Raw genomic sequence first — 15,785 nt, forward strand, 5'->3', positions numbered from 1 at the left:
AGAGAAGGGAGAGAGATAGAGAAGGAGAGGGGAGATAGAGAAGGAGAGGGGAGAGAGAGAGGAGAGGGGAGAGAGAGAGGAGAGGGGAGATAGAGAAGGGAGAGAGATAGAGAAGGAGAGGGGAGATAGAGAAGGAGAGGGGAGAGAGAGAGAGGAGAGGGAAGAGAGAGAAGGGAGAGAGATAGAGAAGGAGAGAGGAAATAGAGAAGGAGAGGGGAGAGAGAGAGGAGAGGAGAGGGAAGAGAGAGAAGGGAGAGAGATAGAGAAGGAGAGGGGAGATAGAGAAGGGAGAGAGATAGAGAAAGAGAGGGGAGATAGAGAAGGAGAGGGGAGAGAGAGAGGAGAGGGAAGAGAAAGAAGGGAGAGAGAGAGAAGGAGAGGGGAGATAGAGAATGAGAGGGGAGAGAGAGAGGAGGGAAGAGAGAGAAGGGAGAGAGATAGAGAAGGAGAGGGGAGATAGAGAAGGAGAGGGGAGAGAGAGAGGAGAGGGAAGAGAGAGAAGGGAGAGAGATAGAGAAGGAGAGAGGAGATAGAGAAGGAGAGGGGAGAGAGAGAGGAGAGGAGAGGGAAGAGAGAGAAGGGAGAGAGATAGAGAAGGAGAGGGGAGATAGAGAAGGAGAGGGGAGAGAGAGAGGAGAGGGAAGAGAGAGAAGGGAGAGAGATAGAGAAGGAGAGAGGAGATAGAGAAGGAGAGGGGAGAGAGAGAGGAGAGGAGAGGGAAGAGAGAGAAGGGAGAGAGATAGAGAAGGAGAGGGGAGATAGAGAAGGAGAGGGGAGAGAGAGAGGAGAGGGGAGATAGAGAAGGGAGAGAGATAGAGAAGGAGAGGGGAGATAGAGAAGGAGGGGAGAGAGAGAGGAGAGGGGAGAGAGAGAGGAGAGGGAGATAGAGAAGGGAGAGAGATAGAGAAGGAGAGGGGAGATAGAGAAGGAGAGGGGAGAGAGAGAAGAGAGGGAGATAGAGAAGGGAGAGAGATAGAGAAGGAGAGGGAGATAGAGAGGAGAGGGGAGATAGAGAAGGAGAGGGGGAGAGAGAGAGGAGAGGGGAGATAGAGAAGGAGAGGGGAGAGAGAGAGGAGAGGGGAGAGAGAGAGGAGAGGGGAGAGAGAGAGAGAGAGAGGAGAGGGGAGATAGAGAAGGAGGGGAGAGAGAGAGGGAGAAAGAAACACTGCCTCGGTTTAATATTATATATGATTAAAGAGCAAGAGGTAATACCTTCTCTGGGAGAACAGATGTCTGGAGCTGCTTAACATTTCAACTCACACACACACACACACACACACACACGTTTGACCATGATTGATTTTAGAGTCTCAAAACTCAATTTGAATGGTCCACAATGTGTAGTTTTTGTATTTTCTATTATCGTATCACACACATGCACAAACACAGACTGTCTTGGAACAATAACCTCTTTGGAAATGTTTTGAGTTCTTATATTGTATATTAATAGGAGCAGTGGGATGAAATGGTTGAACTCTTAACCCAATATTCATGTTTTAAAAGCAGTCACTGTTACATATTGTGATGGCTGGTTATGGTTTATTTGCATCATTATAATACATTGGGCAGCACGGCTGGCAGACCTATATACAGAATCACTTTTACAATCAGCTGGCTTATCTGAGAATAACATTTTTGCGTAGCGTGGGGATGTGATCTGATAATGGTATTCAGAGAATATGATATACTTCATACTGTACGAAAAAGTATACCTCGCTGATCCTATCCTCTTCGGTAAGGGAAAGGCCACAGCACACACGTGTGTATATATGTGTGTGTGCTGGTGTGTGCGTTTATGTGCCTCCATGAGTGTGTGTTCCGGCTGCTCCTGTGTGTGTGTGTGTGTGTGTAAGTGTGTGAGGAAGATTAGCGGTCCAACATCACATATAACTGGGGTAATTGTTCTACTCCGTTACAGCATGTTAATAGGATCTATCCCAAACCTGTGGAATGTTTGTCTTAGCTAGCCTCTGATCTTGATAGACACTCCCTTCACACACACACACTAGCACGCGCACACGCACACACACTAACACACAACACACACTCCCTTCTCTCACACACACACAGTTCTTGATCAGTGTTATTGTTCATATCAGTAGCAATAACACAGACAGAGAAGTCATTGTTTCCCAGAGAGTTAACAGATCTTCAAGAACAAGGAAATAAACCAACTGGAGGAATTTGAATCGAGACGCACCCATTATAAACTGGATGTAATCCTTTGAAAAAAGAACTGTAATAACATAAAGAGTTTTATATATTCAGAATACATTTGCTGAATTCATCTGTCCTGCTATGGATAAATGTGATGCAAACATATTCTAAAAATCTACATCAACATAATTCCTTGTCCTGTTTCATATTCTGAGAAATGTACTTAACATGACTCAGGATACACACAACTAATGCACAGCTCACAATGTTACCCAATCAATCCACACCATTTCCCACTTGGAGACCTGGGTCATATTCATTAGTTCACACCGTAGCAAAACATTTACAACTTAAACCAAAACAAGTTCAGGTAGCCCCTGCCCACTTCAGCCACTTTGCTTCCGTTTTGTGGCTAGTGAATAATACCAAGAACATTGATGAACTGACTGACAGACTCATGGAATGGAGGTTAAAACACATCAAGGTCTCTACCGGTGTGAAGACCGACTGGCCGCTGAGCCAGAATGATGACGAATATACGGTTAGCTTTTCATGCACACATTACCCAGAAGGCAGCAGTGTGACCCCGAATACCACATTGCTACCAGACCCCCAGGCTTTGTCTAGATAGTTAAATAAGTTTATGGCTGTTACGCTCTACTGCTCATCATCATCATCATCTTCTTCATCAGAGAGGCATAGCTACCATTGGTGCTGTAGGTTGAGGAGTGTTCTATTTTCAAATCTCCAAATACAAGTTACCTGACTAATGGTATCACCTGACGAATGGTATTACCTAACTAATGGTATCACCTGACTGATGGTATCACCTGACTAATGATATCACCTGACTAATGGTATCACTTGACTAATGGTATCACCTGACTAATGGTATCACCTGACTGATGGTATCACTTGACTAATAGTATCACCTGACTAATGGTATCACCTGACTGATGGTATCACTTGACTAATAGTATCACCTGACTAATGGTATCACCCGACTAATGGTATCACCTGACTGATGGTATCACTTGACTAATGGTATCACCTGACTGATGGTATCACCTGACTGATGGTATCACCTGACTAATGGTATCACCTGACTGATGGTATCACCTGACTAATGGTATCACCTGACTGATGGTATCACGACTAATAGTATCACCTGACTAATGGTATCACCTGACTAATGGTATCACCTGACTGATGGTATCACCTGACTAATGGTATCACCTGACTAATGGTATCCCCTGACTGATGGTATCACCTGACTAATGGTATCACCTGACTAATGGTATCACCTGACTGATGGTATCACCTGACTAATGGTATCACCTGACAAATGGTATCACTTGACTAATGCTATCACCTGACTGATGGTATCACCTGACTAATGGTATCACCTGACAAATGGTATCACCTGACAAATGGTATCACCTGACTGATGGTATCACCTGACTAATGGTATCACTTGACTAATAGTATCACCTGACTAATGGTATCACTTGACTAATGGTATCACCTGACAAATGGTATCACCTGACTGATGGTATCACCTGACTAATGGTATCACTTGACTAATGGTATCACCTGACTGATGGTATCACCTGACTAATGGTATCACCTGACAAATGGTATCACCTGACTGATGGTATCACCTGACTAATGGTATCACCTGACTAATGGTATCCCCTGACTGATGGTATCACCTGACTAATGGTATCACCTGACTAATGGTATCACCTGACTGATGGTATCACCTGACTAATGGTATCACCTGACAAATGGTATCACTTGACTAATGGTATCACCTGACTGATGGTATCACCTGACTAATGGTATCACCTGACTAATGGTATCACTTGACTAATGGTATCACCTGACTAATGGTATCACCTGACTAATGGTATCACTTGACTAATGGTATCACCTGACTGATGGTATCACCTGACTGATGGTATCACCTGACTAATGGTATCACCTGACTGATGGTATCACCTGACTAATGGTATCACCTGACTAATGGTATCCCCTGACTGATGGTATCACCTGACTAATGGTATCACCTGACTAATGGTATTACCTGACAAATGGTATCACCTGACTGATGGTATCACCTGACTAATGGTATTATAAATGGTATTTTGGGACATGAAGGGAGTCGGCTAAACTCAGATTATCTCATCATAATTATATGACCCGAAAAACATTAAATGTTAACAGATCTAGGGTCACATTTTCTTCCATCAATCCTAACCTTAAGCATTAGTGGGGGAAATATGAAACTGACCCAGCAACTTACACCCAGAAATATTATCCAACACTGATGAGGTCAAAGGCCACAACATGAAAAAACAGACTTACCATCATGGGTTTGGTGCTGAATCGTAGTTTCCTCTTCGGAGGGATATCCTCCTTCTCTTCCTCTGGTAGACCAGGGATCTCAGTAAGATCATTCCCAGGGTCATAGATGACGTCATCATCACCGTAAAGGTCATCCTCAGGGTCAGTACAGCTCTCCCCCCATCCCTGGTAGCAAGCGTCTCCGTCCGCGTTAAAAATCACCCTCTCGTTCCCACTGTATTCCTCATTGGGCTCTTCTGCCTGGTCCTCTGGAAAGACCCTGGGCCTGGAGGAGGCATTCTCCACCTCCACCTCCTCCCCACGGGCTTCTGCCTCATCCTGGGCTTCATCCTGGGCTGGGGTAGCTGGGGTATCATAGGTGTCCTCGGAAGTCTTGTCCCCGACGGTGGCATCATTTGTGGGCCTTGAGTCTGTGCAGACTCCCGACGTCTCTCTGGAGGTGTCGGTTTCCTCCGCCTGCTTCTCCTCATACGATCCGTTCACTTCCCCTCCGTTGGTGGTGGCCCTTACGGGATGTCTCTCTCTGTCCCTCTGTCCTAACTCCCCTGCTGTCTCCTCTCTCTCCTGGGGCTCCTCCTCATGCAGGAAGGGTTTTAGCTCCACCGTCTCCGACAGCGGGCTAGGGCTGAGGAGGTCTTCTGAGGATGAGGACATGGGAAGTTTGCCCCCCACGCGGCTCCTGTACCCTCCACCACGCACCGGGGATTGGCGCGAGTCATCTTCGCTGAGGTCGCCGTGCCGGTGGAAGTTATCAGGGGAGTAGAGTGCCCGTCCTCGCCGGAATGGGCCCCCTCCTCCCCCTCCCTGGTGGTCGACGTTCTCAAACACAGCGCTCAGCTGGCTCACGGTGGGCGACTGGGCTTCCGTCCTGGAACACTGTGAGTCCAGGGAGTCTGTGCTGCCCCTGTTGGAGCGCGACCCTCGCCAGTCATCCAGGTGCTCATGGGAACCCCTCTTCTCCCGGCCATAGGAGTAGACAGGCGATTGGGACGCATCACGTGACTGCTGCTCAAACAGCTTCCTGGCCTCTACGACCTTTGACCCTGCGCTGGTTCGGTCCGCTATAGGGTGCTGCGTGAGCTTGATGACTGAGCCATCAACCTTGTTGATGAAGTTGGTGGGCTTGGTCATCTTCTGAGGCGACGGGTCTTCCCGCCTGGTGGAAGTACTGGAGCTCTCTGTGCCCTGCATCTGCATGAACATGTCCTTGATGCGGCTAACGTGGGCACCATACTGTCGTCCCCGGCGCTGGGTGACCCGCTCAGTGTCCTTGAGCTGGGGCTCCTTGCTGTCCTGCCGGGTTGGCTGGTCGAAGGCCTTCTTTAGGGCCTGGAACTCTGTCCTGTAGGCGTTGCGGTGGGGAGAGGCGCTCCGGAGATTGCTCCTCTCCCCTGAGGCCTCCGTCTTCAGCATGATGGCGTCAGAGATGAGGAGGCGGAGGGGATCTCAGCAGCATCGCTGGGCCTTCATCTCACATATACTACTGTAGTATCCAGCGAGTTTCCTGCCTGTGTGATTATCACTGTGATTTGATTTCACACTTCATTAGGGGCCATGGACACCTGGGAGAGAAAAGGCGATGCCTGTTAGATAAAGAGATACCAACCAAACTGTCATAATTATGCTTTACACTACAATATGAGGTGAAGATAAATTGCAATCAAGCATTAGAACATTTGATAAACACCATTAATTCCTAGCATGAATTAACGTAATCAACTTAATCATAGACAATGCTCTATCTGTTAAAAGCTCTTAGCACAAGAAATGCACTGAATATAAATTATATTTGCCCTCTAAAAGCTAGGGCTGGGAATTGCCAGGGACCTTACAATACGTTATTATCGTGATACTTAGGTGCCAATACGATAAGTATTGAGATTATCACGATTCTATATGTATTGTGATTCAATACTGTGATTTTATTGCGATTCCGTAGTCCAAACATATTGCTCACCATATGTCTGCTGCAGAGGAACAAGAGAGAGCCATGAGAAAACTCTTTTTGATCAGTCATGGAAATAAAAGTGCTGAAAACAAATTGGCTCCCTATTTAAAAAGAAGATGGAGAACAATCTATGAAGGAAAAGTACTGGAGTTTTACTAGTGCCCCAAAAAATATTGCAATATTGTCAAAACGATACAATACGAAATATTGTGAAAAAGAATATCCCGATATTCAACTGTATGGATTTATACCCGATCAATACTAAAACACATTCTGATGGTAATGATGCCTCTGTTTAGAAAGCAGTGAGTTGACCCATTTATCTAATCAATACTCACTTCCTCACGTGTAAGCTAAAACAAGCACTGATCAATATGGGTGATTGAAATCATGTGTGGGCCATCTGAAGATAGAGACTCAACTAAACATGAAACATCTTGAACAAATGTGAACTATAGCATCTTGTAACATAAATTCAATGTTTGTGTGATAGAGACATGCCTTCTCTCCATTATGTAGCTAATGTTAATATTTTCCGTGTAGGATAGAAGCCTATCCTAAACCTGAGGTCTGACCATGTAGTTTACTGTCTCCCCACCGCCCCGGCCCGAGGCATTCTGCATGATCATCTCGATTAAGTCGAGGACTGAAGGACAGTTCAGCTCATAAAGACAGGCAGGCAGAAAAATGCAGGCTAGACGGGCGGTTTTTGGGAAAGGGTGCAAGGGGGAGTTGTTTACACACCACACACATAACTGTGATATAATCAATTGATAAAAACGATCCAAATACACTGTGCATTCCATTTGTCATAATGTTTATATAATTTAGTATGGACAACGCAATTTTCATTTCAATATAAAATGCCCTTATTTCAAATGTGTTTGTATGTGTTATTACTATTATATTAATGGAATTTCATCATACCACCCTGTTTGTGAAATTCACATTTGCTAATAAAAAAAATCCCACATGGGCTACGTAGGGTATCAGGTGGAAAACACTAGGATACACGAGAACAAAGATACATTTTTAAAAGTGAAAAGATATCGGATAAATTTGACAAAATGTTTTCATCATCAGCTGGTCAACAAAAATGCTAAATTGCAACGTTCTGCAAATGCACCCGTTGCTGCTATGATAAACAAGATAAACGTGCTAGAATCTTTTTCGGAAAGCAGTAACCTATCCGCCCAGCCATTTTATTAACGTCGGACATAAATGGTAAACTTCTAGATGCAGAAGATAAAACTCGAACGTGTAACATTGTTTCCGCCCGCTCGAGCTTTATCCTACGTCGAACAGATAGGCGCGCATCACCCACACAGGCATGGTTGTCAGCTCCACTTGAACTCTATATATTATAATACATTATTTAATTTCAGTAGCCCGTGTAAAGGAAAACGATAGGGCTACTGCATAGTGTTGTTTATCATGTATAGAAAAAGCAGAAGTTAAGTGTTTCCACCAGGCTACTCTCGATGATCACAAAGCACAAAACAAAAGAGTGACTTACGTTCGTTCATTGATTCATGTGATGAATGACCGTGACATAAAATAGTCCAGTAAAAATTCACATGAAATACTCTGCTATCGTTATAAATCCCCTCCAATACGACATTTCCATTCAAGCCCGTCGATAGTCCAGTATTATGTCGCCCTATTGACACTTTGACACACAAGCCGTGGTCTACACACCGCTAAACAACGCCATTGCAGGCAATGGGTGATGCTGCCGTGTGCACAATGTGGGAGCCGACGCTATTAAATATTCCATCTCAATGAAGGGTGCGCAACTGGATGTGAAAACATCTTATATATCTTAATCAACTAGTAACAAAAACACATTTTAGATTTAGGAAATATGATGTTTTGCAAATGGCATACACATGTGGCAGGTGTTTAACCTTATCGCAGTAATGGTTCGGTCCAGTAAAGTGCAGTCTGGCAAAAATACCACCACAAATAACTTCACTGGCTTTACTATGGTTGTCACTAGTTACCACAGCCACAAAGTCTAAATGGACTTGATCATAAACATTTATGAAAACAAAAGTGTGCTTTTTGGTCTTCATTTAAGGTTAGGGTTAGGCTTAAGGTTAGCAGTGTGGTTAAGGTTAGGGTTAGTGTTAGGTTAAACTTACTTATCCTACCATTTACAGTACCTAATGGGTTACATGTACCACCACACACCATATGAATCTAAGAACACATTATATTAGAATAAAAGTATTGCGTCAAAGGAGCCAGCTTATAGCATATGCAGCTGACTGGGCCATGTGATTAAGAACCTAGGGATCTTTGGGATCTGAAAGGGGCTCATTATTCCTTTTTTAATGTGGGGATGCCGTTTTACTAACATCAACATCATGGACACTTCACTATCACAACAAGTTCTCACTGTGGTATTATTATAGTCATATTTTGTATTTAGTACACTATTCACTTGACATGATCATATTGGGGATGCAATGAAGAAAGGGGAGAGGATCAGGTTTAATGCAGTTCATTATGAGATAAATAGATTTCACATTGGCATGATGATCACCTGGATCAAAGGCTTGTCTGTTTAGAACATGAGATCCCGGGCAGAGTAAAGGCATGTGCTAATACAGCAGAATTCTAGAAGGCTTGTATTGACCAACATGGTTTCCCCCACTGACTACAGTGTTTAGTCCTCAACTGGCCAATGAATGGGAATCCCCATATAGACTACAGTATATAGGCTATATTATGAAATACACTCACCATCTCCACCCACAATTACTAGCACCTCAAATCTCTACATGTTGCTAAGCAACCTAATTTTTTTTATTGTAAATTGAGAAAGAAAAACATCCGGGAACTGCAGAGAACAGGAGATGCTATACTATTCTTCACAGTGCATTGAATGCACCCAATCAAAATCATTATAAAAAATCTCTACACATTTAATATACTACCGTATCGTTGATCACACTCGTTGATCATATATGCCGGAACAGAACCTTTCTAAAGACTTGTGGTGGAAAAAGCATTACCAGTATCTGTGCCCAGCATAATAAACTCCAAGGGAGCAAGATGGAGACTTAAAGGCCCAACGCAGCTGTTTTTATATCAATATCAAATTTCTGGGTAACAATTAAGTACCTTACTGTAATAGATTTCCATTAAAATGGGCAAAAAATAATTTTGTTGGACTGTCTGAGAGTGATCTGAGTGGGGGGGGGGGGGGGGGGGGGCTGAAAACGTTCTGTCATTGGTAGAAAGGTTTGGAACTACGTTTTTTATTTGACTATTAACTCATTTACTGCATGATGATGTCACCATGGATAGCCGAAACCCCCGCCCATGCAAACCTGCTAATTAGACGGTCCTGTGTAGATTGGATTTTCAACCAGTAAATAACACTGATCAAATATTTTCAGACTTAACACTGATTAGTTTCATCAGCTGTTTCACAATATGATCCAAAACACAGAAAAACATTAATTTTAACTGTACTGGGCCTTTAAGAGTGACTGACCCTTTCTTCGTTCTTCAGGACCCTTGTCTGAGCTGAATAGCCCAAAGAGGAAAGGGGGCTGAGGGGCTGAGCATGGCCATCTGTCTGCTCTGGTTCACCACAGGGGGAGAACAGATTTTAATAGACTTCTCAGACATCTCACTGCCCTCTTTACAGCTGGACTTACACATTGCAAGGAGGGGTGGTAGGGATGGAGGGGTTGTGTTGGTCACGCAGGGTCAATATCACATCTACATCATTTTAGAAGCAAGGCACAGAGCGAGGGAGGCAGTTAGGAAGTGCAGCTCAGTTTCCACCTATTTTTTTGTCCACTGCACACAAAATTAGGTGGAAACTGAGCTACACTTCCTAACCTCCTGCTAAATGTGTGACCCTATTAGAGACACATATTTCCCTCAGATTACACAGACCCACAAAGAATTCGAAAACAAATCAAATTTTGATAAACTTCCATATCTATTGGCTGAAAAACCACAATGTGAAATCACAGCAGCAAGATTTGTGACCTGTTGCCACAAGAAAAGGGCCACCAGTGAAGAACAAAAACCATTATAAATAGAACCGAAATATATGTTTATTTATTTTCCTTTTTGTACTTTAACTATTTGTATATAGACATAATATGACACTTGAAATATCTTTATTATTTTTGAACTTTTGAGAGTGTAATGTTTAATGTTATTTTTGATTGTTTATTTCACTTTTGTTTATTATCCATTTCACTTGGTTGACAATGTAAACATATGTTTCCCATGCCAATAACATATGTTTCCCATGCCCCTTAAATTGAAATTGAATTGAGAGAGGGAGAGAGAGGGGGGAGGGAGTGAGTGAGTGAGTGAGTGAGAGTGAGTGAGAGAAAGAGAGAGAGAGACAGACAGTCAGAAACACAGACGGACAGAACGTTTATGTAAATTGAAATTGTGATGCTTTTTAATTTAGATGAAATTGCATCATTCCCATTTTTATGATAGGAGTTGCCCCACTGATTTGCATAATTTGCTATAGATTATCGTTTGACTGCCCATTTTATTTTCCAGTTTCTGCGCCAGATGTTCCAACCAATGAAAGCACTCGGGAAGGAGGAGGCGGAGGCTGGAATTTCAGGGATGCTTGTTATGGCTGTCAAACCACTAGCGATGAGAAAAACATATTTTTCCATGTAAAATTCACCCGACTCCAATGAAAAATGGACATAACGGTTGTTCCTGTATGGATTTATATGGGTATGTATAGATTTAAAATGGAAATATTGAGACATATGCACGCCTTTTCATGTTATGAATGTTAGCTAGTAGCAAGCTAGCATGGTACAGCTATGTGGTTGGTGGGCTGGTCATTTCTTCACACTGTCATGGAACAAATAGCTAACGTTAGCTTCCTATCAAGTTATTCAGGGAAAAAGGTGCCTTGTCGTTTAAATCTACTTGTATTTATCTAGATAACAAACGAGCTATTTAGGATATGGTATTGTTAGTTATTAGTAGCTACAATATAACTATTTTACCATTAACGTTATTTTGCAACAATGTTGCTATTCCTCCAAGGATGTGTTGTTGGTTAGCATGTTCCTCCAACAGTCTGTTTCACTGACACAACGTATCACCTTATTTAGCCCAGGTGTTAGACATGTATAATAAACTACCAATATTATTACACCTAGTACGTCTATGCTACAGTATGTCATCAGTCCTGCAATTCATGAGAAGATGTTACTCTTCATCTTGCATTTCTCATATATTTCTCATATGCATTTCTCATATATTTCTCATATGCATTTCTCATATATTTCTCATATGCATTTCTCATATTTTTGCATGACATGTAGCCAGGAGGGGAGTTTAGTCTGCTATATGTAGCCTAGGCTACAAAAGCCACATTGAATACTATAGTAATCACGTGTGAAAACATCTTTCCTCACCACGTGAATATTATTTCATCACAGCTGCAACGTTGGGAATTGATGAATTGTGCATCGTATCTAGCTAGATGTGCTAGACATTAGAGGGAGGCATTCAGTGTTTGAATTCAAATTATAATATTTAATTTAATGTGAATAGTAACTGTTTTGCAAACATATTCTAATCAGTTTGAGAAAAGGTTTAAAATATTACTTTTGTTTGTGTTTGTTGGCCTATTAAGTTTTCATTGTGCTTGTCTCTCGTGTCACACATTATTATGATGTGATTGGAAGAAATAGCCAACTACAGGATAATCTGGGTTTGAAGCAGAGAACTGCCCTCAAGACGGTGAGTGGGCATGTGCAGTGGTGCATATCTTGTGACTCCCCACTGAGCCCAGCCGCTCATCATAACATGAAGATATGCTCAAATAGTTCCCCATTAATGGACACATTTGTCTTGAATGTAACAGACTGTGGTGTAACCTCTTATGCTTTGTTTGTAATCTGTTCTCTTCGGTTGTTTTCGATTTCTTGAGTCACAGTCTAATCCTGACTAGCCATAACTGTATTATTTAGAGAGGCTGTAAATTCAAGTTTACTGTAAAGTCGAGTTTACTGTAAATTAGCCTTTGCTTGGTTACCTAACTACTATAACCTTTGTATTGTTAAGAGACTTTCAGTTGATAGTTAAAATGTTAATGCTCACTGATTTTTTAATGCAACGATATTGTCAACCTATAGAGCCCGCCTATCGAGAGACCAAGAAAATAATAACATTTTGAAAATCCCAGACAACAGCCTACTTTTTCTTTCTTAACTTCTCCAAAAGACTCCATTCCCTGGAACGAAAAAATATGCTCATTGTTACCTTAGTCCAGAATGGTTGTGCTCCAAGTTCAGGTTAGGTACAGTAGGGACGTCTGAGTTTGCTGTGGTCCTCCCCTGCTAGCGACCACGGCCTATAGAGGCAGACACAGAGCACAGTTTCACTTCCAGGTAGGATCACTGCCTATATAGGCAGGCACAGAGCACAGTTTCACTTCCATGTAGGATCACTCCAGTCTAGAGAGAGAGACCAAAGGCTAGATCAAATCTAATAGTGCTCCCATAAGTCTGTGTAGTTTTAATGAGAACTAAATGCACATGCATTCCCCCTGACCGGAAATTACAGACTGATCCACCTTCCTCCACCTTACACTGCTGATTGGAAAGAATAACAGGACAGAGGACATCCCCTTGCTGCCTAGCCAGCCTTTCAGGAGACAAGCTCTTTTTTCTATGTGTGGCCAATGACATTAATAAAGACTATTTTTGGCTGAGGCTGCTGTGTGCCCAAGGTCGGGTTGGTCCATAAATGCATAAAAGAAGGGTTATCCATTCTGTTAGTGATCTGCAGCAAGGGAACATGGCAAGGTGTGTGTGTGTTTTGTGTGTGTGTACACTAGCCTATATGCATGTGAGTGTGTGTGTGTGTGTGTTAGTATGTTTGTACAGTGCCTTGCGAAAGTATTCGGCCCCCTTGAACTTTGCGACCTTTTGCCACATTTCAGGCTTCAAACATAAAGATATAAAACTGTATTTTTTTGTGAAGAATCAACAACAAGTGGGACACAATCATGAAGTGGAACGACATTTATTGGATATTTCAAACTTTTTTAACAAATCAAAAACTGAAAAATTGGGCGTGCAAAATTATTCAGCCCCTTTACTTTCAGTACAGCAAACTCTCTCCAGAAGTTCAGTGAGGATCTCTGAATGATCCAATGTTGACCTAAATGGCTAATGATGATAAATACAATCCACCTGTGTGTAATCAAGTCTCCGTATAAATGCACCTGCACTGTGATAGTCTCAGAGGTCCGTTAAAAGCGCAGAGAGCATCATGAAGAACAAGGAACACACCAGGCAGGTCCGAGATACTGTTGTGAAGAAGTTTAAAGCCGGATTTGGATACAAAAATATTTCCCAAGCTTTAAACATCCCAAGGAGCACTGTGCAAGCGATAATATTGAAATGGAAGGAGTATCAGACCACTGCAAATCTACCAAGACCTGGCCGTCCCTCTAAACTTTCAGCTCATACAAGGAGAAGACTGATCAGAGATGCAGCCAAGAGGCCCATGATCACTTTGGATGAACTGCAGAGATCTACAGCTGAGGTGGGACACTCTGTCCATAGGACAACAATCAGTCGTATATTGCACAAATCTGGCATTTATGGAAGAGTGGCAAGAAGAAAGCCATTTCTTAAAGATATCCATAAAAAGTGTCGTTTAAAGTTTGCCACAAGCCACCTGGGAGACACACCAAACATGTGGAAGAAGGTGCTCTGGTCAGATGAAACCAAAATTGAACTTTTTGGCAACAATGCAAAACGTTATGTTTGGCGTAAAAGCAACACAGCTCATCACCCTGAACACACCATCCCCACTGTCAAACATGGTGGTGGCAGCATCATGGTTTGGGCCTGCTTTTCTTCAGCAGGGACAGGGAAGATGGTTAAAATTGATGGGAAGATGGATGGAGCCAAATACAGGACCATTCTGGAAGAAAACCTGATGGAGTCTGCAAAAGACCTGAGACTGGGACGAAGATTTGTCTTCCAACAAGACAATGATCCAAAACATAAAGCAAAATCTACAATGGAATGGTTCAAAAATAAACATATCCAGGTGTTAGAATGGCCAAGTCAAAGTCCAGACCTGAATCCAATCGAGAATCTGTGGAAAGAACTGAAAACTGCTATTCACAAATGCTCTCCATCCAACCTCACTGAGCTCAAGCTGTTTTGCAAGGAGGAATGGGAAAAAATTTCAGTCTCTCGATGTGCAAAACTGATAGAGACATACCCCAAGTGACTTACAGCTGTAATCGCAGCAAAAGGTGGCGCTACAAAGTATTAACTTAAGGGGGCTGAATAATTTTGCACGCCCAATTTTTCCGTTTTTGATTTGTTAAAAAAGTTTGAAATATCCAATAAATGTCTTTCCACTTCATGATTGTGTCCCACTTGTTGTTGATTCTTCACAAAAAAATACAGTTTTATATCTTTATGTTTGAAGCCTGAAATGTGGCAAAAGATCGCAAAGTTCAATGGGGCCGAATACTTTCGCAAGGCACTGTATCTGTGTGCGTGTGATGGCTCCCGCGGGATTATCTCGTGGTTAGGGAGTTTAGCATTAACCATTAATGGGTGATGTATTAGAGTAGGCTGTTGGTTCATCATCTCCAGAAGGCCTTGCTGTGCCCACAGATGCAGGTGTAAGCAGATCTGATGCTATTAGCACGGCCTGTCATTAAATTAGCAAATTATATCTGCTTTCTTTGGCTGGAGTCTCTCAAATGCGTTTCAAATGCCACCCTATTACCAGTATAGGCTACTGCACTACATTTTACCAGGGCACATGTGGCTCTGGTCAAAAGTATTCTCTCAGAAAAAAGGGTTCCAAAATGGTTCTTTGGCTGTTCCCAAAGTAGAATCCTTTTGGGTTCCAGGTCTACATGGAACCAAAATGGTTCTTCTATGGGGACAGCTAAGAACCCTTTTAGGTTCTAGATACCACCTTTTTTTCTACGAGTGTATTGCATTATGTAGGGAATAGGGTGCAAGTTAGGATGCAGCCCTCTTGGAGCCTCTAAGAAACAAACTGACGGCAACCTGGGAAAGGCCATCTGGGCTGACACATAGAAATTGAATTTGGAATGTTGACTTGAATGGGGATTTCCATTCTAGTAAGTCTCATTCTATGGGCTGACACGTCTGTGGGCAATGTGTGTTAATTAAACCGCATCAACCATCTCTGAAAGGATGGGTCGATGCTTGACCTTGGCTGCGGCTGTGACCACCATGGGGTTTGTATTGTGACGCCTAATAGGATAATATACTTAAGTGTGATTTAAGAGAGG

At 42.7% G+C, this 15,785-nt stretch overlaps 2 protein-coding genes across 6 annotated transcripts in view; one reads left to right on the forward strand and one right to left on the reverse strand.

The window, feature by feature from the left end:
* Window positions 1–13,084, reverse strand: part of LOC115131313 (protein phosphatase 1, regulatory subunit 9A) — a 118,249-nt gene extending 105,165 nt beyond the window's left edge. For 2 of the 3 annotated variants that reach the window (XM_065020306.1, XM_029662920.2), the window contains exons 1-2: window positions 7,989–8,173; window positions 4,525–6,086 (exon numbers count right to left, since the gene is read on the reverse strand). In XM_065020306.1, coding sequence (XP_064876378.1) covers window positions 4,525–5,937 — 1,413 coding nt within the window. In that variant the 5' untranslated portion in view covers window positions 5,938–6,086; window positions 7,989–8,173. Of the gene's footprint in view, window positions 1–4,524; window positions 6,087–7,988; window positions 8,174–12,748 lie in introns of those variants that run through there. The other variant, XM_065020305.1, reaches the window with a different exon arrangement.
* Window positions 11,032–15,785, forward strand: part of LOC115131315 (epsilon-sarcoglycan-like) — a 30,390-nt gene continuing 25,636 nt past the window's right edge. Inside the window, exon 1 of one of the 3 annotated variants that reach the window (XM_029662925.2) lies at window positions 11,032–11,203. In XM_029662925.2, the coding sequence (XP_029518785.2) occupies window positions 11,167–11,203 (37 nt within the window). In that variant the 5' untranslated portion in view covers window positions 11,032–11,166. The remainder of the gene's footprint in view (window positions 11,204–15,785) is intronic. The other 2 variants (XM_065020307.1, XM_029662926.2) reach the window with 2 other exon arrangements.

Source organism: Oncorhynchus nerka, linkage group LG7 (assembly GCF_034236695.1).
Source record: "Oncorhynchus nerka isolate Pitt River linkage group LG7, Oner_Uvic_2.0, whole genome shotgun sequence".
Taxonomy (NCBI): domain Eukaryota; kingdom Metazoa; phylum Chordata; class Actinopteri; order Salmoniformes; family Salmonidae; genus Oncorhynchus; species Oncorhynchus nerka.